The sequence below is a fragment of the Hyperolius riggenbachi genome, chromosome 4 (genome assembly GCF_040937935.1).
Source record: "Hyperolius riggenbachi isolate aHypRig1 chromosome 4, aHypRig1.pri, whole genome shotgun sequence".
Taxonomy (NCBI): Eukaryota; Metazoa; Chordata; class Amphibia; order Anura; family Hyperoliidae; genus Hyperolius; species Hyperolius riggenbachi.
In genome coordinates, this window is record NC_090649.1 from 331,794,460 (window position 1) to 331,818,701 (window position 24,242).

At 44.0% G+C, this 24,242-nt stretch overlaps 1 protein-coding gene across 1 annotated transcript in view; it reads right to left on the reverse strand.

The window, feature by feature from the left end:
- Nucleotides 1–24,242, reverse strand: part of COG2 (component of oligomeric golgi complex 2) — a 142,863-nt gene that overhangs the window by 98,777 nt on the left and 19,844 nt on the right. The window contains exon 5 of the mRNA XM_068231820.1: nucleotides 16,210–16,307. Within this exon, the coding sequence (XP_068087921.1) occupies nucleotides 16,210–16,307 (98 nt within the window). The remainder of the gene's footprint in view (nucleotides 1–16,209; nucleotides 16,308–24,242) is intronic.

Consider the following 24,242-nt stretch of genomic DNA (forward strand, 5'->3'; position numbering starts at 1 on the left):
CATGGGAGGTACGTATGACCTGTGTATGTTGATTTTCACTTTTAATTTTCAGTTCAGGTTTTCTTTAACATATGAAAACAAAGCTTTATTGACAACTGCTACAATAAGAAAAACGGGCTTAACAAAAGTGCAGCGCAACTCACTGAAGCGCGCACATTTTTTTTAACATTAACTTTTACACGTTTCTCAGCACACCTTATGTGAAAGAGGCCTAAGATTGCTGTGTTCTCCCTGAGCACAGCCCTATCGGTGCGACTTGCAGTACTAGAGAAGTGTGACCGTTGCTAAGGTGCAATACTAACTAACGTTGGTTAGTAACCCAGCAATACCCTAGCGATGGTACGTTAATCAAGTACTCCGAGTCACGCTAATAACGCAACTCGTGGTACTGCAGGTGGAAGGAAAGGTAATATTGCCATGTGCTGTGTGTACATGGCAGTATTACCAATGTTTTGATCAACCCCTGTCACTGCTGTTGTTTAGAATACACACTCTACTTTGTTTAGCTTAATAGAATTACCCTTTGAACTTTTCTGCAATAATACCTCACTGGAATCCTTATCACATGGTTTTTGTTTTGGCTTCTACTCACTGTCACTGTACAGGAAACCGGACTGAAGACAACAAGCTGTCAACAAGCTCTTTTGCATAAATAACTACACTTGCTGTACTGGAAAACACACAAGGACTTCTGGCAATTTTTTAGTAGGGATAGTATTATATGTTTATCTCATCATATTAGTTCAGGTGCACTTTAAGAAAAAAAATAATATGATTACCAATGCGCATATTCATCTTTTTATAAGAAATAGGAATGGTGAATTTTATTGCTGACAAGACAAAGTTACAAAGTTGTCTTCGTGTACAAATTCTATTTTTTATTACATGTTTTTATTGTTAAGTGTTACAGCGTTGTATAAATTGTTATATGTAATTTACACACACACACATGCACATTGAAAACAACTAAAAAAAAACCCATAGTTTATACTATGGGCTCGATTCACAAAGCGGTGCTAACAGTTAGCACCCTGGTGAAAAGCCCTTTATCATGCCTAAACTCAGTTTAGGCATGATAAGTTTAGGTGTGATAAGTTTAGGTGTGATAAGTTTAGGCATGATAAGTTTAGGTGTGATAAGTTTAGGCATGATAAGTTTAAGCACCAACTGCGTTAGCACCGCAGTGCACAGCTGATCAAAAGTTTTACGCTAGCAAAGACTGGTGCACTTCGTATAAAGTTTAATGGCACTTCTTTGCGTACGGGACTTTGCAAGCGATCTAAACTTATCTAAACTTAGCATGCCTAAACTTATCACACCTAAACTTATCATGCCTAAACTTATCACACCTAAATTGGCTTTTCACCAGAGTGGTGCAATGGTTATCATGCCTAAAGTCTCTAACTGGGTTAGCACCGCTTTGTGAATCGAGCCCTATATGTCCAAATCTAGAGTTATTTGAAAGAAAATCATTTATCCACTTTTAACCATATTTAACACAGCACTCAACTTACAATCTCAAGGAACGAAACCTGTTTGCAAGTTGGGGACTGCCAGTATTTGCAAGACAAAAAATTGACCATGGAAGAGACACACAAGATGCTAAGTAGTAAGCTCCCACACATCACAGAAAAAAACTGATCTGCCACGCACCATATTTTTCAGACTATAGAGGATTAGGATTAGCAGGACAGCCAGGCAACTGATATTGCTTAAATGGAAAGAAATATGGCAGCCTCCATATTCTTCTCACTTCAGTTGTCCCTTAATATGTCCTCTGTCCCCGGCCTCCTGTGTCTATACTTATGCTGCAGCCACGCAGCTCACATGAAATGAAAGCAGCCACAGGGGCCATCTACCAATCAGCCAGGGGGCACTTCCCCAGACCGCCAATCAGTTAAAGCTCACTGCTCCTGCTCCCTTCTTAATTAGGAGCCGATGGCCTCGGGCGGGATCATAGCTCCAACATTGGGGCCAATCCCTTCACTCCCATGGAACAGGGAGTCATAGGAAGGGGGAAAGAGGACAGACACTGGACAGAGGACACATGGGGAGGAGGACACGGGGACACACGGGATGAAGGACACAGCGGGACAGACACTGGACAGAGGACACACGACAGAAGACACAGGGTGATGAAGGACACACATAGGCGCCAGTCCGAATATGTATTATTTGGACTATAAGACACACTGAGTGGAGTGCGTCTTATAGTCCAAAATATACAGTATGTAATGTTTAAAGAAATCCTGTAACATAAAAATCCTTACCTCGGGAGGAGGAAGCCTCTGGATCTTAGTGAGGCTTTCCCCGTCCACTTGTGTCCCGGCAATCCAGCGGTGTGCCCCACGAACAGTGGCGAGGTAAATATTTACCTACTGCGATCCTGCGCAGGTGCAGTAGCAGCTCTTCATTCGGGCTAAGGTGAAAAATAGCCAAGCCAGAATGTATCCGTTCTACTGTGCAGCCGCAAGTCCTTTGCGCCTGCACAGTAGAACGGATCGATTGGGCTAGGCTATTTCCGCCTTAGCCCGAGCGGAAAGCCACTACTGCGCCTGCGCAGAATCGCGGTAGGTAAATATTGCCTGCCGCTTGTCAGCTTTGATGAGGGGAGTTTCGGGCGAGCCAGCGCTCATTGGGACCCTGAAGCTTCCCCCTCCCGAGGTAACTATCCTCCAGGGTTTTTCTTTTTTTTTGTTATAGGGTCTCTTTAAATGTGTGTATTGTATCCCAGCTACTGTCCCTTGAATACATGCAATCTCAGACATTTTGCTCTGTTTTACATATATTTCGATTTTGTGGTTATACCTCACTTAAAGAGAACCCACGGTGGGTTCTAAGAATGCTATCAGCACACAGAGGCTGGGTCTGCATATACTGCCCAGCCTCTGTTGCTATACTGCTCCCCCCTGCCCCCCCCCCCCTCTGCGCTCTGCTTGCCCCCCATAAATCAAATGCCGAGCTGTCGACTCACAGCGTTTCGCAGCCGGCTGTTTACCTCTGCATCTGTAAGTCTCTGCCGCTCCCCCGCCTCCTCCATAGCTCCAGTCCCCGCCCGTGTCCCTTCCCTCCCCGCTGATTGGAGGGAAGGGACTCGGGCGGGGACCGGAGCTATGGAGGAGGCGGGAGAGCAGCAGAGACTGACAGATGCAGAGGTAAACCGCCGGCTGCGACACGGTGTGTCGACAGCTCGGCATTTGATTTATGGGGGGTAAGCAGAGCGCAGAGGGGGGCCCAGGGGGGAGCAGTATAGCAACAGAGATTGGGCAGTATATGCAGACCCAGCCTCTGTGTGCTGATAGCATTCTTAGAACCCACCTCAGGTTCTCTTTAAAGATGTTGCACTCTTAGCCACCATTCCTATTTCACAACCGAATATGCTAGGGTAAAACAGACTTAATATAGAATTAGAATATATTTGTAATGTATCTGGTTTTAAAGACTAAAGATCTAAAAGGGGGAGTTCAGACTAGTTCAGCACTGCCCTAGTTTGCTTCTTGACACTATATTCTGTAATGGGATGAGTAGCCCTCTACTCCAACCAGGAGCCCATAATGGTCTTCCAGCTGGGAGCGCATTGCACCCACTTCCAGCAGTCCTAGCGCCTATAGACTAGTACTAAACAGTGCATGCATTTTAACATTTTCTTAAAGACGCTTAACAACTCTCCCACTAATTAGGATTGTGTGGCAGCTTCACAAAAAATTAGTGCATTTTAACTGGAGGAAAACAGCATTTTCACAGCTTGAGCGTACACAAAGCTTACTAAACATCACTTCAAATCATATCTCAATATACTGCTAAAGACAATGGTTATAGTGATCTTTTACAACATATTAAAAGGGAAGTAATATATTTAAAAAAAACTAATTGCAGTAATTTAAATAAATGTATACTTTAATTTGATGCATCATGGAACAATTCCAGGAGATAAAAAATAGGAGATCATTAATATATCAACAGGAGAAAATGTTTATTGCCAACATGAAAGAAAGTACACTACTGAGAAAGTAATATACCTCCTAGGATGCAATTTAAGCATATCCTTTCATATAGAAAAAACAATTAGAGGTTTGTGTAGATGAGTTTATGAACATCCCTATGATATTGACAGGGAATTTCCAAACCTTAATTGGACATCATTTTAATTTAAGGCATGATGGCACACCAGCTGGTTTGTATTTGTGTCCTGGATGGAATTCATGTTAATCTGAGAGAAAGACATTTTAATATGTTGCTGCTGTAGCTCGAGATTATATAGATTGTCCACTTTAGAACTACAAACACACTGGTCAGAATAAGAAAAGAGATTTTTAGCTCTTTTATTAGGGTTATCTTCACATTTTTTTGCATTTGTTTATTAAAAGAAATAATCCTGTATAGTACATAACTGATTTCTGTGTGTATGATTTTATGTTGCAAGATTAAGTATGTGTCATAATGGTGAGCTATTCTTTTTGATAATACAATTTAATATGTTTAAAACTAGATTGTGTCTGTTGTTGGAAATGAATCTGCTGTCTTGCAGATGGTGAAACACACTGCTCCTGAGGAAAGGTCTATATTCCACCTGGCCTCTGCTAGAATCTCTGGTGGAGAGAACAGGTTTGGCTGCAAGGTAGCACCATATTGCACCCCTAAACTCCTAAATTAGTCCATGGTGAAACTGGATGCTCAGAATGGCAAATTAGAATATCCAAGTGGTACCAAATCAGGAAAAAACCATAAAATCCAAGAAGTTATCTTCAAGCAGAGTTTTAGCATGCTGAGGTTAGAGTAGGCTATAAAGCAGAAGTAATAATGAAAGGAATGTTTGAAACTGGGACAGTGAGGCAGATTAATTAGTGAAATACTAGGAGTACAGCAGGCTTTCTGTGTTCACAAGAAAGCAGGAAAACAGGACAGGAATGAGGCTGTAACATAACATGGCCACAAGATGCTGCTCAACAGCAGTATAAAAAAAAATCAAATCTGAATAAATGTTACATTTGTATGAAGAGGCTCTAGATTTATAAAAAGATGCCAAAATTCGGCCTCACACTTAAGGTGGGTACACACATCAGATAAAAGTCTTTGGAAAATGAAAGATCACAGACCAATTTTACCCCCTTCCATGTAGTATATGAGCATACTCTACACAGTCTATTCTATTGAGCTGAACTCCCCATCAGAGAAAAATCTTTGCAAGATGCTGCACACAAAGATGCTGTACACATTCAACAGATCAGTATCTGCAAAAGATCAGCTCCTGCAAAATATCCTTTCCTGCAAAATGCATTCATAGTCTATGATATCTGCAGATCTCGTACACACCTTGTTTAACGGCCAATCATCTGCTAATTAGCCGCACGATGATCTGCTTAGAATTTAAACTGACAGCAGACAGCCCCCCCCCCCCCCTCTCGCAGCCTCCGTAGAAGCGCATCTGCGCAAAATAGCTGTAAGGCTCTCATCCCCCAGCACCCACCGCACAGCTTCACCAGCAAACTGGTATGTTAGCTCTCAATATGCATGAAATTTGAATCCACGTTGTTGCATCATGTGTTATGAATAAACAAGCAGTGCCGGCATTTCTCATCTTTTTCTCCACCTGCATAAGACTATAGTCGTCCAAATGAGGCTGAAGTGGTTAAAGTAAATGAGACTGGCAAGATTGAAAACGGCAAAACTTGCATGGGGGGTTAGGGATGGGGTACTATGATTTGTTGTGTCTGGGATCATCGAGTAATAATTTAATTGATTTTGGGATGTTAGATAGCTTTAATCTTTGATTTATAGGTGGGTGCTCATCAGATGTCAAGTCATGTGGCTCCTCCTAGCTCTCCTTTTGTTCAGTCCTTAGATCGAATGGAGGGATGGGTGGGAGATAGAATCCAAATCTTCTCTCAGAGAAAACTAGAATGTGTGAAATCGGGGCAGCTTTTGATGACTATTTTCATTTAAATTCCAACACAGATGCAACTAAACTGTTAGTTTAAGAAGCTCATAAGGTGGTCAATAGAGGGCACTTCATCAGAATGGGTGCTAAATTAAAAAAGGAAAGAGGAAGGAATTTAAAAAAAAAAAAAAAAAAAAAACTTTCAGCTGACTTGTCTCATTTGGAATCTTTACATAAACAATCTGTAGTGGTTTAACATCTCGAGGAGTTGACCGTGAACTCCTCGAGATGTTAAACCCTCATAGATGGGCCACCTTATGGTGATCACAGACCATATCTAAATTAGACAAGTCTTTATTTGTGGATGCTAGAAGGAAAGTCACGGCTTTCAAGCAAATCTTTTATGAATGTGGCAATAAAAGCGTGGAAATACTTGGCTAAGGCGCTTAAAGGGAACCTAAACTGAGAAGGATATGGATTTTTCCTTTTAAAATAATCCACCTAGGATCAGGAGGATGACACTATCTATACAAAAAGATCTAAGGGGCATGGGTCTGACTGACTTGCATAAATACCATTTATCCGCTCAGCTTTGTAGAGTGGTGGAATGGTCTAATCATCTTTCTCCCAAGAAGTGGGTGATGATAGAGCTAGCTTTTTACGCCTAATGCTTTACTGTTACACAATACATTCCATTCTGTTAGATTGTATGAGAAATCTATAGTAATTCATCTAATAAATGCTGCTAGAGCAATGATCCCTTTATACTGGAAGTCACCTGCACCGCCCTCCATTAAAATGTGACTGAAAAGGGTGGAGGCCATTGAGACAATGAAGAACTTGATTCTCATGTCTCAGGATAGTTCTGAACAATTTATAATGACGTGGGGGCGGTTTGGGTTGACTTTCAATATTCTGATGCTTATAAGGTGATCATGGGTTCTGGGTAATTGCTCTTTTACCACTCCTTTCTTGGTCTTTTTTTTAATCTCCTTTTCTGGTTTCCTTTCCCTATCTTTCTTTTCCTCCTCTTCTCTATTTGGTGTTGAGTTAACCTCCCTGGCGGTAAGCCCGAGCTGAGCTCTGGCTATGCCGCGCAGGAGGATTTCTCCGGCCCTGGTGGGGCGATTTGGCCCATTCAAAGCTCTGTGCGCGCAGCCAGCACTTTGCTAGCCGCGCGCACAGCTTGATCGCCGCCTCTCTGCAGCGATCGCCCGCACGCAGCGGCGAAAGAGGCCCCCCCCCCCCGCCAGAGCCCTGCGCTGCCCGGACCAATGAGTTCCGGGCAGCGCTATGGGCTGGATCGGGTGCGCCTGACGTCAGGACGTCGGCTGACGTCCATGACGTCATTCCGATCGTCGCCATGGCGACAGGAGAAGCCAAACAGGGGAAAGCGTTATATACGCGCTCCCCTGTTTGCTATTAGTGCCGGCGATGATCGCACTAGAGGGACACATGCGCCCTCTAGTGGTGTTTCATGTAGCTACCACTCTGGTAGCTTTACATGAAACAAAATTTTTTTTTTAAAAAAATAAGATTTTTCCCAATTTGAAAAGAAAAAAAATAAATTAACCGCCAGGGAGGTTAAGGAAGAATTGTATCTTTTGTGGGCCTTTTTGTCCCCTGCACACGTGACTGCTATGGGTTTGGGATAGTTTTTATTTATGTTGTAGTCACACTGAAGAGATTCGCATGATGACAAATTCAGAAGCGTTCATGTACTGTACAGTGTATTGCTATGTTATGTGCTTGTATGCTTCATTACGCCTCTAGTTTTTGTATGTGTATTCTTAAGCCTTTTCAATAAACTTTACTAGTGGAAAAAAAAAAATCTTGTACAGTTAGTCATTAGAGGTATCACCTAAACAACTTTTGTTATGTCCAAAAAAATTCTATGTTTCTGTGCGCTCACTAAATATAGCAATCAGTGATAGTGTTCCAATATTGACAATAGTGAAATAAAAGTCCATTAACACTGACTTATTTACGTGTCCATGGATCGCTGCACCAGTCATCAAGCATATGATGTATACAACAGTTCTCCTTCAAGATGCTGCACTCACATGTACTTTATAATCTTCTTACAGTTGTGTCACTCAAAGAAAAAAGAAATGAACCATAGCGTGATACTGTATTATAGCATTGCCTCTTCCCACAACACCAGTGCTGTAAACAATAACTGTTTGTGTATCCATCACAAGGTTATACAGGTCCTCACCATGTGATATTGCTGCCAAACCACAGACAGCAACACCTCCAAAGCTCTGGAACATATACACTCTCCCAGGTGCATGCAGGTGGCCCACAAATATCATACGTGGCCTCTCACCTTATGCTCTGCTGCCCAAGTTATAAGACAGCAGATGCGCTCAATGTATCCCGGCAGGCGTTCACCAGCCAATACTCAGCAGATCTGAAGAGGGGGCACAGATGTCCCACATAAATCCAAACACCAGGAACAACACATAACCAAAGGAATAATGTAACATATACCAGTGGGGCACATGTGTGTCCCATTTAAGGAGGAGGGGGGCACACATGTGCCCCACACAGATCTAATCATTAGAAATAAAACAGTTCAAATCAAATTAAACATTGAGGCCTCTAGGGTGCATAGTTTTCAACTTATAGATCCAACGCGATTCCATTCTGGATAGTTCCCTAACCTTGTTGCACCCCCTCCAGCTGCCCCTCAATCTATCAATCCCACAGAATTTCATACCCATCTGGTTCCGCCCATGATGTTCAGCAAAATGTTTTGACATATTATGTCCAACATTTCCTTTCTTAATATTCCTCACCTGTTCACTGATACGATACCTAAAGTCTTCTAGTAGTCCTACCAATATACTGGTGTCATACATGTATACAACATGAGTGGTGTTGCAAGTAATACAATCTTTGATTTCGTAGTGTTTATTATTTACCTTCCCTATAAAACTGCCCCCCCCTCTGTGCTTGTGCCTCTGGGCAACCTACACAGTTCCAGCAAGGAGAATCCCTTATTGCCCATCATATCACCTTTAATGTTTTTAGGCCCATCTATGAAACTCAGGACCAAAATCTGCTGCAGATTCTTAGTCTTTTTTTTTTAGGCCCATCTATGAAACTCAGGACCAAAATCTGCTGCAGATTCTTAGTCAAAATGGGGCTGCGTAGGTATAACCTGCCCCAGGAGTGTATCTGCCTTGAGCACATTCCAGTGTCTCCTGACCACAGGTTCTACTTCATTAAACCTAGAGTTGTAGTCCAGTAGCACCGCATAGTCATGCTTGTCACTCAACTCACTAGTTTGTCCCATACGCTAACATCTGTCCTGTGTCCATTTTTTCAGCAGCATCACGTATCTCCATCAATGTTTGCCTCTCATACCCCTTTTCCATAAACCTCTCTATTAACATGTCTGTCTGTTCCCTAAAGTCTGTAGTCTCTGTACAGTTACATCGTATCCTATACATCTGCCCCTTAGGTATGTTTGTCAGCCATTTTCTATGGTGGCAGCTGGAGTATGGGATGTACCCATTCCTATCAGTTTTTTTGAAATATGTCCTCATCTGCAGTCTGTCCCCTTTCCTATATAGATCCAGATCCAGGAAGCAAACTCTGTTCATATCATATTCCGTCGTAAGTCTAATACCTCTCTGGTTGGAATTGAGGCATTGTATATATTCTTAGCTCAATCCCATTTCCCCCCCCCCCCCCCAGACAATGCATAGGTCATCTATATACCGAAACCAGTGCTTAAAGCGGAATATAACCCTGCATTTCAACTTTGCTCTAACATTATTTACAGCATATTATATGCAAAAAACATTTTTTTTTACTAGACCAGCATTGGAAGGGTTAAACACAGAGGTTTAAAGTTCCGTGGAGAGATATGCAGAAGTTCAGATTGTTACATTCTATTTAGTTATATGTATCTATTGAGAAATGTTACACACTCTTTGGCTGTCCTCCAACTCCTTCTCAGTCAGAGAGATGAGTCACATTCAACACTTAGATACATTTATGTAAACAAAATGTATCTATGTCAGCTTCCGATGCGTCTGCAGAAATCTCCAGGAACTTTAAAGCCCTGTGTAACCCTTCCAATGCTGGTCTAGTAAAAAAAAAAATGCTGGTTGCATATAATATACTGTAAATAATGTTTTAGAGCAAAGTTGAAATGCAGGGTTATATTCCGCTTTAACTGGCCCACTTTTTTCATCCTCCAGCACATCTCTTTCCCATTCGTTCATAAATATATTTGCCAAATTTTGCCCCCATAGCACATCCAGTAACTTGCCGAAAAAATTCTCCCGCATACCAAAAATAATTATGTTGCAAAACAAATTCTAACAATCGCAGAATAAACAGAATTTGATCCCTTTTAATCATACCGTCCCTGATAAGGGCCTTCTCCACCGCTTCCAGTCCTAAGTCATGTGGTATTATTGTATACAATGATGCTATGTCAGCTGTCACAAGTATGTCACAGTCACCCAGGCAGATCAGCCTCTCTTTAAGAGGCTAGTCACGGCAGATTTGGAAAAATTGGTAGATCAAAGGAAAGATAGCAAGCTAGTGACAGCTCTCAAAACTGGCAATTTTCCCAATTCTGCCATGACTAGCCTCTTAAACACTTCCACTGTATTTCCCACTCTCTTCAGAGTGGGGCACACATCTGCCTCACCGCTATACATCCTTTTGGCTATGTTGGGCTGATGATGGGTGGGGGACCTCTTCGCGTGTTGTAATACATGCGCGTCCTGCTACGTGCGTAGGGGATGCGACTGCATGCGACATGTGAATTGATGCCCTGGATATGCCTCAGATATGACCACGGGGGGCTGCTGTTCATTGTCATGCGTGTGTGCATGCTGCAGTTTGCGGCCGTCACACGTGTGCATGTTTTGGGTATGGGTAGTGGGTATTATGCTAACGGCCTTGTTTTTATGCTATAACTATGTGTGAATATATGTACTTGTATTGGGGGCCTCTATAAATTGTATAATGTATGGAATGGTTATGTATAAATTTGCATTATGTTATCGGGAATTTTAGGAGTGGGCTCATCCTTTTTATAGTTTTTATAGCTGTTAGCTTGTTGAATTGCATTTATGCATAGGTTTTGCATGTCAACAAAAGAGCTGCTGTGCGATGTAGCCAATCACAAGGCTGGAACATCGGCTGCTCCTACGTAATGTTGACAGCCATGAGATGATGCAGGTGGGCGGTGCCCCATGTCCAGACACTTGCAGCTGGCCTTCCAATGGGAGTCCAGGAGGCGGGTCCTGAAGGGCGGGGTACGGGTTTCCGCCCTCTCTGACATGGTGCTTCTCCATAGGTAGATGTGCTCGCCGGACCAGGATGGAAGTAGTCCGGCGGCCATCTTGGATAAGGGGACCTTGATTATTGGCTGTAATGACGGTGACAGACGAGATTTAAGTTACCAGCTGACTAGACGTCTCCAGCCCCTGATGAGTGCGTATGCACGAAACGTGTAGGGCGGAGCTACAGGCGGAGGAAGCTGGCGTGGAGTTCATGATATGATATGCTTGTTTTTACGAGGAATATGTGAGTGCACAAATTTTTCATAGATTTTAATAAAGTGTATGGTCTATGTGGCTTAAGCTTCAGTTAATAGGCGGATGTGAAGCTTCTGCTCCTGTGAGACCTATCTGCTGAGTATTGGCTGGTGAATGCCTGCCGGGATACATTGAGCGCATCTGCTGTCTTATAACTTGGGCAGCAGAGCATAAGGTGAGAGGCCACATATGATATTGGTGGGCCACCTGCATGCACCTGGGAGAGTGTATATGTTCCAGAGCTTTGGAGGTGTTGTTGTTGCTGTCTGTGGTTTGGCAGCAATATCACATGGTGAGGACCTGTATAACCTTGTGATGGATACACAAACAGTTATTGTTTACAGCACTGGGTGTTGTGGGAAGAGGCAATGCTATAATACAGTATCACGCTATGGTTCATTTCTTTTTTCTTTGAGTGACACAACTGTAAGAAGATTATAAAGTACATGTGAGCGCAGCATCTTGAAGGAGAACTTTTGTTATGTCTTCGAATTCTCTCCATAACTAAGATCGGACCACACGCAACTATTCACATTATGTGATTCAGCATCCCGCTCCTGTGCAACCACCCATTCTGCCTCTTCCTCACTCCACTTAACAGTAAATCATACTCGGTTATTGCTGACCAGAGTGTTTAAAGAGCATTTTCCTTTAAATGTGGTCCTAATGATTGATCCCCAATCATTAAGGGCAACAATTATTCAGCCCATGTAGGAGAATTTATGGTAAAGGTGGCCATACATCTAGAGATGATGGGGATATTTGACCAAGAGACAAATCTTTCTCCAATCGAACCCGATTAGAGATCAGTCGATTGACCATACTCCACGTGCTGATTCCCAATATATTTCAACATGAAATCGCTCGGAAATCGTCCACACCCATTGCCTCACCGATGTCCCCCCAGTGTAAAAATGTACTCCCGTGTGTGCATTTATACATTACCTGTCCTGTGTCATCCACCGCATGGTGCCCATCTGTGTTTGGATCCCCTGCAAATTATTGTAGGTAAGTAGCCAGGTCTAGGTGTCCCCTAGTATATGCTGGGTCGGTACAGGTGTCCCCCAGTATAATCTAGGTAAGTACAGGTGTCCCCCAGTATAGGCTAGCTAGGTACAGGTGTCCCCCAGTATAGGCTAGCTAGGTACAGGAGCCCCACAGTACAGGTTAGCTAGGTGTAGGGGCTCCTGTACAATGAAGGCAGCAATAGGGATGTTAGTAATAGATAAACATTTCTTACCAGACACAGTGTCGGGCATACCGCTCAGGAGGTTAATAAATATGGTTAGCACACTCTCAGTGTGGATAAAGGGAGGGACACCTGCCCATCAGGGAAGGAGTGATAGGGACAGAACTGCAGGGATGAACAGGCACTTATCTAGCAGCAAAATAAAAGGAAGAACTAAGTAGAAAAGATGAGTTTAGTTGTACAGAAGACATTTTAATGTAAAGTAAGTCCCATCTCCAAACAGAAACCGTGCCCAACTCTGAAACTAGAAAGGCATTTGGGGAAGGCAGTACAGGGTAGGTGAGAGTTAAAACTTAAAAGGGAAATGTGTAAATCAGCACAGCATGCCTACTGTGTGAAATGGTTTAGGTAGAGAGGCAAGTTCATCAATATTAACCACTTCATCACTGAGGGTTTTTTCCCCTTGTGGACCAGAACAATTTTTACCTGTCAGTGCTCCTTCCATTCATTCACCAATAACTTGATCACAACAAAATTATCTATATCTTGTTTTTTACGCCACCAACTAGGCTATCTTTGGGGGGTATGTTTTGCTAAGAATTATTTTATATGCATTTCATTCATTATTTCTCAGCTTTCGCTCATTATAGTTTTAAAATAATACAATAATATATGCTGCTGTAATGAAAACCCACCTATTTTATTTGCCCATTTGTCCCGGTCATTACAACGTTTACAATATTTCCCTAGTACAATGTATGACGACAATCCCCCACAATTGTGGAAGTTCCCAATACCTATGGTGATTTGGTGATGGATGTAGAAGGCATAAATACAGTTGGTGCACAGTACTACCAGCTCTTATATCAGTCAATATAAACAGACTCCGAGATTTATCTTTCAAAAATAAATCTTCCTAGACTAGACAATGTACAATGTCTTGAATTAGACAAATGTATTACTCTAAGAGACATTAAAGTAGCCATAGGCTCTCTCCCTAACAAAAAGTCACTATATCAAAAGAACAAGTGCCATCATTCTGCAGGCTGAAAATACAAAACACTTTATTTGTAGAAAAAGACACACATGGGGGTTGTACCATAAAACCATTAAAAACACTGGCAACGCGTAGGTGGGCGGGGCTTAAACCCGCATGCTGTCCTGGAGCGCTCCGGCGTGTCTCTGAGCAGGGATTCTCCATTGGTGTTGTTTGCTGGCCTGCCTTGGCTCCACGTGGCCGGGCACCTCTCCTTCTGGATTGAGGACCGGTGAAGATCTGGAAGTTTCGGCTGTGCGCACAGCAGTCACCCAAGGACGACAATTGGATGAAGAGTGGTGAGTCCCGCATAGCGGGTGAAGAGCTCTCACTTACCCATTGCCGACACTTGGAATCCAGTGTGATTACTGGTCAGCTTATTGACACTCCACAGACGGCCTGCATCCCCACTCTGTCCCTTATCCCTCCTGCAGGGTAGATATCCAGTTAGAGGTACCGGTACCCCTGTATGGGTGGTGGCATGAGTGTGTGTTTGCGGCATGTTTGATCTTGGAGCGCTCCAGTGTTTTTAATGGTTTTATGGTACAACCCCCATGTGTGTCTTTTTCTACAAATAAAGTGTTTTGTATTTTCAGCCTGCAGAGTGATGGCACTTGTTCTTTTGATATTGTGCAATTAGTTTATAGTGCCGTCAATCCTGCCTAGCAGTATACAGGCTACACTACGTGGTTGAGTACGTGCAGGTTGTTCAATAATTGTTGGGTTAACAAAAAGTCACCAGGGTTGGATGGTTTGCCTACAGAAATGTATAAAAGATACTCTGACATTTTGCCGCCGCAACTACTCCAAACTTTCTCCCACTCCTTTGAGTCTGGTATACTGATTGACACAATGCGGAGGACTAATTGTTGTGTTACCCAAGCCTGGCAAAATCCCAGAGCTCTGTGACCCTTGGCCAGGATCTTGGCCAACGTATTGGCTATTAGACTTAACCAAGTCATCTTATCCATAATAAGTGTTGGGTGTTCAAATTCAGGATATTCAGGATATTGAATTTAGAAACGACAATTATACTGAACACCGCACTTCAGCACTTGAGAAAGTGGACAGGGTTACGGGGAGTTCACTTACTTGCACTTCACGTGACTTCAATGCTTCCTCCTTCTGGCTTCAAATAAGTGAAGACAGAGACAGGCAAAATTCTAAATTATGAGAAGCTTCAATAAAAAGTCGCTTCGAGCAAAACTATTAATTTTTTTTTATTTGCAGTTAAAATTAAAACATGTTATGCAGTCCCACTTTTGGCGCACTGCAGTTAGTATCTGCCCCGCTCCACTCTAGCAGAGGCTTAGCAAAGGTCCCTCAAAACATCTCATATTTATGATATGCTGACAACCCATAAATCTCTTGACTACACTATGCCTTTAAAGAAAAATGGATTAGCGGTGTTGGCGGTTTAGAAGAAGCTAAAGCAACTGGGAAGAAGCTATGGAGTTATTTAAAAAATCTTCCCCCCTGTGTAAAGGACTATCTGACTTAATTATATATCCTCCATCAAGCTTATGCGACTCCACAGCAAACAGAAATTTAAGCAGGACGTCTCATCTAACCTCCTAAACAGGTTTCATTTAACCAGGACGTCCCAAATGCACTTTAGTTGATCCTTCTGTGTATTATTTATTGGAGGAATGTCCCACCATTTTCCAATACTGGCTGAAAATTACTATTATTTTTTTTGTGACAAAATAGAGTGCCCTGTTGACATAAATCCCAAGGTGTGCCCTTTGGGTGTCTTAACTGACAAGTCAATACAAAAAAAAAAAAAAAAAAAAAATACACCAAGATATTTATAACCAAATCTTTATTCTCAAGTGGTTGTCCCCAAAGACCTCCTGCTATAGCAACATGGAAAGAAAAGTCCACATCTCACTTACATATAAAAAGCTTACTGTATGCACCAAAATGTTTTGCATAGAAAATTCCACTTACTTTGTGATAGACGGCTAGCTCAATACATATGTACACACGTGCCTTATGACAAAAATGGGATATCCTTTGCTTCACTTTCTCCTGTTTAATATCTCAGCGTTAGCACAGTGTAAACGATGCGACTAACCCTCTTAAAACTGCAGGCTATGCAATATGTATATACAGGCAACAGTCCCTCGTAGTCTAATTGATAATGTGCTGGTTGCTTACCAATGCAATGTTATATTTGCACTACACATTTTGATATGTTTTCACCTAGAGTTCGACTGAACTGTACTTCTAGTTGCTAACTGTATTATATGCTGGATGTATAATTGTCTGAAATAAACTTGTTGGCTAAAAAAAAAAAAAGACATTTAGTCCCAGTTAATGCTTTCTGAAGCATTTTGTCAGTATTATGTGTTCAAAAACAGAATCCAAACAAGACTAGCTCATATTCTTGGTCCCAAGAGCCAGAAGTCCAGGACTAACTTAGCATATCAGGTAAAGAATACCTTTTCAGTTTTAGACAACTTGAAGACTGTAAAAGTTACTTTGTGTAACAAACGTGTTTGTTTATCAGGCTAAATGGGTATAGATTTTAAATTACCTGTTCAGCTCTGTATTTTCTGTGCAATTTTGGGACAGCAAAATTTTTTCTATCTTTTCAATGGAATGAATAACTTGGACCATCCTTAGCACACACATCTGGATGACAAGAAAATAGACAAAAAAAATGTTATAAATTCCAATTTGTTTGTGTCAACAATTGATCATGGCTTGTTTGGCTAATCTCAAAGAGGTAGAGAGATGTATACAATTTGCATATAAGCCAGAATTATTAGCATATAATTGAACATGCCTACTCGTAAGGACCTTTTCACAGATGTCAAAAATCATGTACTTAAAAGGGAATATCCAAGCTATTTAAAAACAAACAAACACACATCTACTTAGCCAGTGCTTCCTCCAGCCCCTTGCCGCAGCTCCACTCTCAGCCGCTGGCCCGGGGGCCCCGCCAGTGCAGAGGCTGACCTCGGGAGGTCAACCTCTACTGTGCCGCTGTCAATCAAATCCTAGTTGTCTGGAGTGTACTGTGTTGGCGCAGCACACTCCGGACAACGTGGACTTGATGGACAGTGTTGCTCGCACAGGCGCAGTACTTGACGACCTCGCAAGGTCGGCCTTTGTACCAGCTGTGCCCCCGGGCATGGAGCAGGTGTGCTGCTGAACTCATTGGAAGTGCGTTTGGAAGCACTGTATAAAAGCCAAGCCATACTGTGCAATGCTGGCTTGGTGGTTGGCCTGAAAACGGACTGATTTGAGTTATTTGGACTTTGCCAACATTAACCACTTCCCGACCGCCTAACGCACAGGGGCGGCCGGGAAGTGGAGCCCTTAAGGACCGGCTCACCCACAGAGGCGGCGGTCCATTTAAGGGCATGGGCGGAGCGATCGCGTCATCCGTGACGCGATCCTCCGCCCGGGATCGATGCACGGGCATTTTGTCTCCGCTCGCCGGCCACTTAGCAGAGCCGGCGAGCGGAGGAATCCGCATGATCAGCCAATCCCTGAGTATAAGGCACTTTGTTAGGTAAACAAAGTGCCTTATACGTGCTTCCTCCTCGCCTCGTGGTCTCATTGTTGCAGAGACCACCAGCGAGGAGGAAGCCTTTTGTGAGTATCCAGCACACGTGTTTTTTTTTGGCCTACAGCCCCCCTGATCTCCCACCCCAGGCCTCATACCCCCCCTGATCACCCCAGCAGACCCCTGCCAGCACCCTTGCACCCCTTTAAAACCCCCAACCCCCCCACCTATCACTAACTTTAAACGCTATCCCCTGCGTTAGGTCCCTAACTGCCTCCTAGTCACCCCTGATCCCCCCCCCCCCTACCTTTAGATCACCCCCACACCCCATCCCAGACTACCCCCCTGTATACTGTATACATCTGTATACAGCTACCTTACCCCCTGATCCCCCTCTGATCACCTGTCTATCACCTGTCCATCACCCCTCAGCACCCCCACCCATCAGAGCAGACCCTAACTGCCCCGCGGGGGTAACCGATCACCTGCCCAGGCCCTCGATTGCCCTAATACCCCCCTTCTGATTACATCCCCTGCTCTTTGTTTACATCTGTCCTCCCCAGCAATCACTAACTGATCTTTGATCAGTAACCCCCTGTGTCTGCCTCTTATCAGATCAGGAAGATCAGGACTCAGTCTGCCCCGTGCAGGCTCCTGATCAACCCCCCACCCCCTCAAATCGCCCTCAGACCCCCCCCCCTCCTAATCACCGTCCAAGTGCATTGTATTTGACTGTGCTGCGCTTGTATTCGATTGTGCTGCGCTTGTATTTGATTGTCCCGTGATCTGCTTCGATTGTCCCGTGATTGTTTGATTGCCTGAGACCCCACTTCCCACCACACCCAACCCCACCCTCCCCCCCCCACCACACCCAACCCCACCCTCCCCCCCACCACCTCCAACCACCACCTTCCGAGTGCATCAGATTTGCTTGTGCTGTGATTGGAGTCGATTGTGCTGTAATTGTATTTGATTGTCCCGTGATCGACTTCGTGATTGTTTGATTGCCTGAGACCCCACTTTCCGCCACACCCAATCCCACCCTCCCCCCATCACCTTCCGAGTGCATCAGATTTGATTGGGCTGTGATTGGATTCGATTGTGCTGTAATTGTATTTGATTGTCCCGTGATCGGCTTTGATTGCCCCGTGATTGTTTGATTGCCTGAGACCCCACTTCCCGCCACACCCAATCCCACCCTCCCCCCATCACCTTCCGAGTGCATCAGATTTGATTGTGCTGTGATTGGATTCGATTGTGCTGTAATCGTATTTGATTGTCCCGTGATTGGCTTCGATTGCCCCGTGATTGTTTGATTGCCTGAGACCCCACTTCCCGCCACAGCCAATCCCACCCTCCCCCCATCACCTTCCGAGTGCATCAGATTTGATTGTGCTGTGATTGGAGTCGATTGTGCTGTAATTGTATTTGATTGTCCCGTGATTGTTTGATTGCCTCTGAGACCCCACTTCCCACCAACCCCAATACCTCTCAAATACTCCCTTTTTGCTAGGTAAGGTGCTCTTTTTTTCTGGGTAGTCTCGGAGGAAAACCCCATAAATTTAGCAATCCAAAATGGCAAGAAGGGGGCTTTCCGATGACGAGGTATACAGGTACATGGACCAGTCGGATGAGTTCTTTTGGGAAGAATCATCCGTCGAATCTTCCGTTCCGAATTTGAACCTGTAGAAAGCAGTGGTTCCCTGACCGAAAGTGATGACGAGGCTATGGTCCCGGCTAGAGCCAGGCGTACCAGACCCCAAGTCGTTAGACCGCAGGTGGCGCAGGATCCGCCTCAAGGGCAGCAGGGTGGTGCTAGCGCTGTTGATAGTTTTCTTGGTGAGGCAGGCACCAGCAGCGCAGCATCTCCTGGACTTGGTACCAGTACTTCTGTAGACCCTGGCGAAGTGGTGAGCGTCAGCATGGAAGTTGAAACTGGTACGGTGGCAAGTGCAGTAGTACCCCCGTCGCAGCCACCAAGAAGAAGACGGGCCCGTAGTACCCATAGACTCCCAGAGGTGCTGGCACAACCAGATTGGCAATCCCCTGATTCCGCCGCACCCGTAGTGCCCCCTTTCACCGCCCAGTCTGGAGTCCAGGTGGCGACAGCTCATCTAGGAACGGCCTAGACTTTTTGCAGCTGTTCATCACCCAGGTTCTCTTGGACTTAATTGTGGTTGAGACCAACCGTAAAGCCACACAATTCATCACCGAGCACCCGGAGAGCATGTATGCCCAGCCTTTCGGGTGGAAACCAGTCCAAGTTTCCGACATTAAAATCTTTTTGGCCCTTATCCTTCACTTGGGACTAATGAAACAGAATGTATACTGCGGGCGTATTGGTCTACGAACCCAGTACATCATGTTCCCTTGTACCCTGCTGCCATGTCCAGGACACGATTTGAGTCCATCCTGCGCTTCCTGCACTTCAACGACGACGAAATCTGTCATGAAAGGGGAGACCCTGCTTATGACCGGCTCCACAAAATTCGGCCCCTCATAGACCACCTGTCCTCAACATTTGCAGATGCTTATATCCCTGAACAGAACATCTGCGTAGACGAGTCCCTCTTACGCTTTACCGGGCGCCTTGGCATCAAACAGTACATCCCAAGCAAGCGCGCCCGGTATGGGGTGAAACTGTATAAGCTCTGTGAAAGGGGCCACAGGCTATACATGTCGTTTTAGGGTCTATGAGGGAAAAGACTCAAAATTGGAGCCGGTCGGATGCCCTGACTACCTGGGGAGCAGTGGAAAGGTTGTGTGGGACTTGGTGTCACCCTTGTTCCAGAAGGGGTACCATCTTTTTGTGGACAATTATTACACAAGTGTGGCCCTCTTTCAGCACTTAAAGTTAGAAGGAATCCGATGCTGTGGCACTGCGCGGCCTAGTCGCCAGGGCTTCCCCCAACGGCTCGTTACCACCAGACTTGAACGGGGGCAGAGGGCCGCCTTGCGTACTGAAGACCTGCTCGCGGTGAAATGGAAGGACAAGAGGGACGTTTACTTTCTGTCCACCATTCACACAGACACGACAGTCCAAATTCAACGGGCAACTAAGGTCATTGAAAAGCCCCTTGTCGTCCACGAATATAATGTCAACATGGGAGGGGTGGACTTCAATGACCAGAGGTTAGCGCCCTATTTAATTACCCGGAAAACAAGACGCTGGTATAAGAAAGTGTCTTTTTATCTGATTCAATTGGCAGTTTATAACAGCTTTGTTCTCTACAGTAAGGCTGGGAGAACTGGATCTTTCCTCCAATTTCAGGAAGAGATCATTCTGGACATCCTGTATCCAGGAGGTGCCAGGCCCCCCCCCCCCCCCCCCCCCCCCCCCCCCAGATGCAACTAGCCAACTGCATGGAAGGCATTACGCCTATCAGCTTCCGTGTGCCCCAGGTCAACGCATCCGAAGAAAACGTTGGCGTGTCTGCAGCAGGGCTGGAACAAGGACTGACACCGTTTATTATTGTCCCCGCCGTCCTGACCAGCCTGGCCTATGCGTAGGGCCGTGTTTTGAGAGGTACCACGAGCAGGTACACTATTAGAACCTAGGGAACTCCAGACACAGGAGTAGGCACACACTCAGTGGTCTTTCGCACATTGTCGCAGAGAGAGGAGAGGTAAGCTTGAAAACCAAACGGGTAAGCATAAAAGTCGGAAGAAGGATCGGTTTCCATGCTTGGTATTGCTGATCTGTCCTGGGTTGGCGATATAAGACGGCATGTTTGAATTTCCCTTGAGTGTGGACACCCCCGGTTTATATGTGATTTGGGCCTATGATGATGCTTTAATGCCACACAGAGTCATCTCTATTGGCAGGCATATTGCTGTATCCTACAGGCATAATGCTGTATACTAAAGTTCTGAGGCCCAGTCACATAAGTTGGTGGCTCACTCTGAGTGCAGGGTGGCACGGGGTGTCTCTCTCCTGAGGTTATCACTGCCATTGATGTGGAGGAAGATCTGCCATTGATGTGGAGCAAGGTATGTGTGCCGTTCATTTTTCCTTTCAGCCCAGAGTGCATTACTTGTATACCCAATATAAGGAGAATAGCAGAAACTCCTAATACTGGCCATACATGTAATGATTGCAGAGACCCTAAAATGCCAGGACAGACTCCACAAATGACCCCATTTTGGAAAGAGGACACCCTAAAGTATTATGTGAGGTGCACGGTGAGTTCATAAAAGATTTTAGTTTTTGTCACAAGTTAGCAGAATTTTTTTTTTTTTTTTTTTTTAACAAAGTGTCATTTTCCGTTAACTTGTGACAAAAAATAAAATTTTCAATGACCTCACCATTCCCTCATGGAATACCTTGTTGTGTATTCTTTCCAAAATGGGGTCATTTGTGGGGTTTTTTAACTGTCCTGGCAAGTGGGCGGGGTGCTAAATTTTGAGCACCCCTGTAAAGCCTAAAGGTACTCATTGGACTCTGGGCCCCTTAGCGCAGTTAGGGTGCAAAAAAGTGCCACACATGTGGTATCGCCGTACTCGGGAGAAGTAGTACAATGTGTTTTGGGGTGTATTTTTTACACTTACCCATGCTGGGTGGGAGAAATATCTCTGTAAATGGACAATTGTGTGTAAAAAAAAAATAATCAAAAGATTGTCATTTACAGAGGTATTTCTCCCACCCAGCATGGGTATGTGTAAAAATACACCCCAAAACACATTGTACTACTTCTCCCGAGTACGGCGATACCACATGTGTGGCACTTTTTTGCACCCTGGTATGTACTGGAGGAATAGAAAAAGGGACAGGAAGAAACCGGTAGCCCGATCTGGTGTATTATCTCACGTGCGGCTTTAGTCGAAAGAGAAGAGGATTAATTATACTCACAAAGCCGGGTTGCATGTAAGGCAACCACTGTATGTCGCATGTGGGGAAGTACCGTCTCCACTCGGCCTTGTGTTGAAGTTTCCCCGGTCGCAGCTCCTTTGGTAAAATTACACCTGTCCAGGTGTGTCCCCTGGTCCCAGGGGGAGGTTAGCAATATGAGAGGGTAGGAGGCGCCCTGGAGGATACTTATGGAATGATATATGGAATCGAGAATCGATATATATGTATGTAGGGTATATACAGAGATCAATCAATCAGTAATTGGTTTTATAGATATACTTATATGGACAGATCCTACCTTAAATGAGTAGTCAGTCCCATAATGTATGGTATAAAAGCTTTAATAGGGCACTCGAAAAAATTGACAACGCGTTTCGCGGTTAGAACCGCTTCATCAGGTCATGTACTGTGCCTTTAAGAGATAAGAACAAACAGGGCACTGAGACACAGAGAAACATCTCCTTTGTAGATTACAATAAAAAAGCATATCTAGTAAAAACACAAAGAAATTCTTAAAGTTGTACAGGTATATTCATAGACAATAATACTCTCATAAGTACATAAATAAAAGTAAAAAAATAAAAATAATAATAAAATACAGAATAAATGCATGAAAAAAGATACTAATAATAAAAGAAAGGCTTATGGTGCCTCTCTGTTATTAGATGTATATCACCGTGACAGTTATTGCATAACACATGTATACTGAATGTAGGTTTGAACATTACACGTTTGGAAAATTCAGTGCCAATGCCCCATTGATGTGAAAGCAGGGGAGATAAGGCACTATGGATCAGTTTAAGATGTCACATGGGGGCTTAAGATCTCCCCCTCTAAGTGTATTAGGGAGAGACCTAGGTGGAATTAGGGTGCCTCCTCTAATAGCAGGGATTAGGGCTATCTGGTTGCTTTGAAGAGCAACTCCCTTATAATTTATGTGGCAGGACGTTACGAAAACGGGTTTAGGTCCATTAATAAAACCCAGCAGGACCATCTAATCTGTCTATTAGCGCTGCGATTGCACAGTTATTGAGACAGACAGTACAAGTTAAATTGTGTGGTCACGGAAAGATGTAACAAGGAGTTAACACGAGTGTTAGGATGGAAGCAATAAAAAACAAAAAAAACAAGCACAAGACGGCTAGGCAAACAACCCTTACCGTAGGGCTATGTGTAGAAGTGGAAGTAGTGAGGGAGCTGCTTACCAAAAGTGGACGTATCCTCCGCATCGGCGCCTGTAACTGCCGCTGCGGACGCTTCCAGGGTAAATAGGATCCGGAAGTCCGTACCCGTGTGGCGGAGGGGACTCCCCTCCGCCACACGGGTACGGACTTCCGGATCCTATTTACCCTGGAAGCGTCCCGCAGCGGCAGTTACAGGCGCCGATGCGGAGGATACGTCCACTTTTGGTAAGCAGCTCCCTCACTACTTCCACTTCTACACATAGCCCTACGGTAAGGGTTGTTTGCCTAGCCGTCTTGTGCTTGTTTTTTTGTTTTTTATTGCTTCCATCCTAACACTCGTGTTACCTCCTTGTTACATCTTTCCGTGACCACACAATTTAACTTGTACTGTCTGTCTCAATAACTGTGCAATCGCAGCGCTAATAGACAGATTAGATGGTCCTGCTGGGTTTTATTAATGGACCTAAACCCGTTTTCGTAACGTCCTGCCACATAAATTATAAGGGAGTTGCTCTTCAAAGCAACCAGCTAGCCCTAATCCCTGCTATTAGAGGAGGCACCCTAATTCCACCTAGGTCTCTCCCTAATACACTTAGAGGGGGAGATCTTAAGCCCCCATGTGACATCTTAAACTGATCCATAGTGCCTTATCTCCCCTGCCTAATCTCCCCTGCTTTCACATCAATGGGGCATTGGCACTGAATTTTCCAAACGTGTAATGTTCAAACCTACATTCAGTATACATGTTATGCAATAACTGTCACGGTGATATACATCTAATAACAGAGAGGCACCATAAGCCTTTCTTTTATTATTAGTATCTTTTTTCATGCATTTATTCTGTATTTTATTATTATTTTTATTTTAATTTTATTTTTATTATTATTATTATTATTATTATTATTTTTTTACTTTTATTTATGTACTTATGAGAGTATTATTGTCTATGAATATACCTGTACAACTTTAAGAATTTCTTTGTGTTTTGCTAGATATGCTTTTTTATTGTAATCTACAAAGGA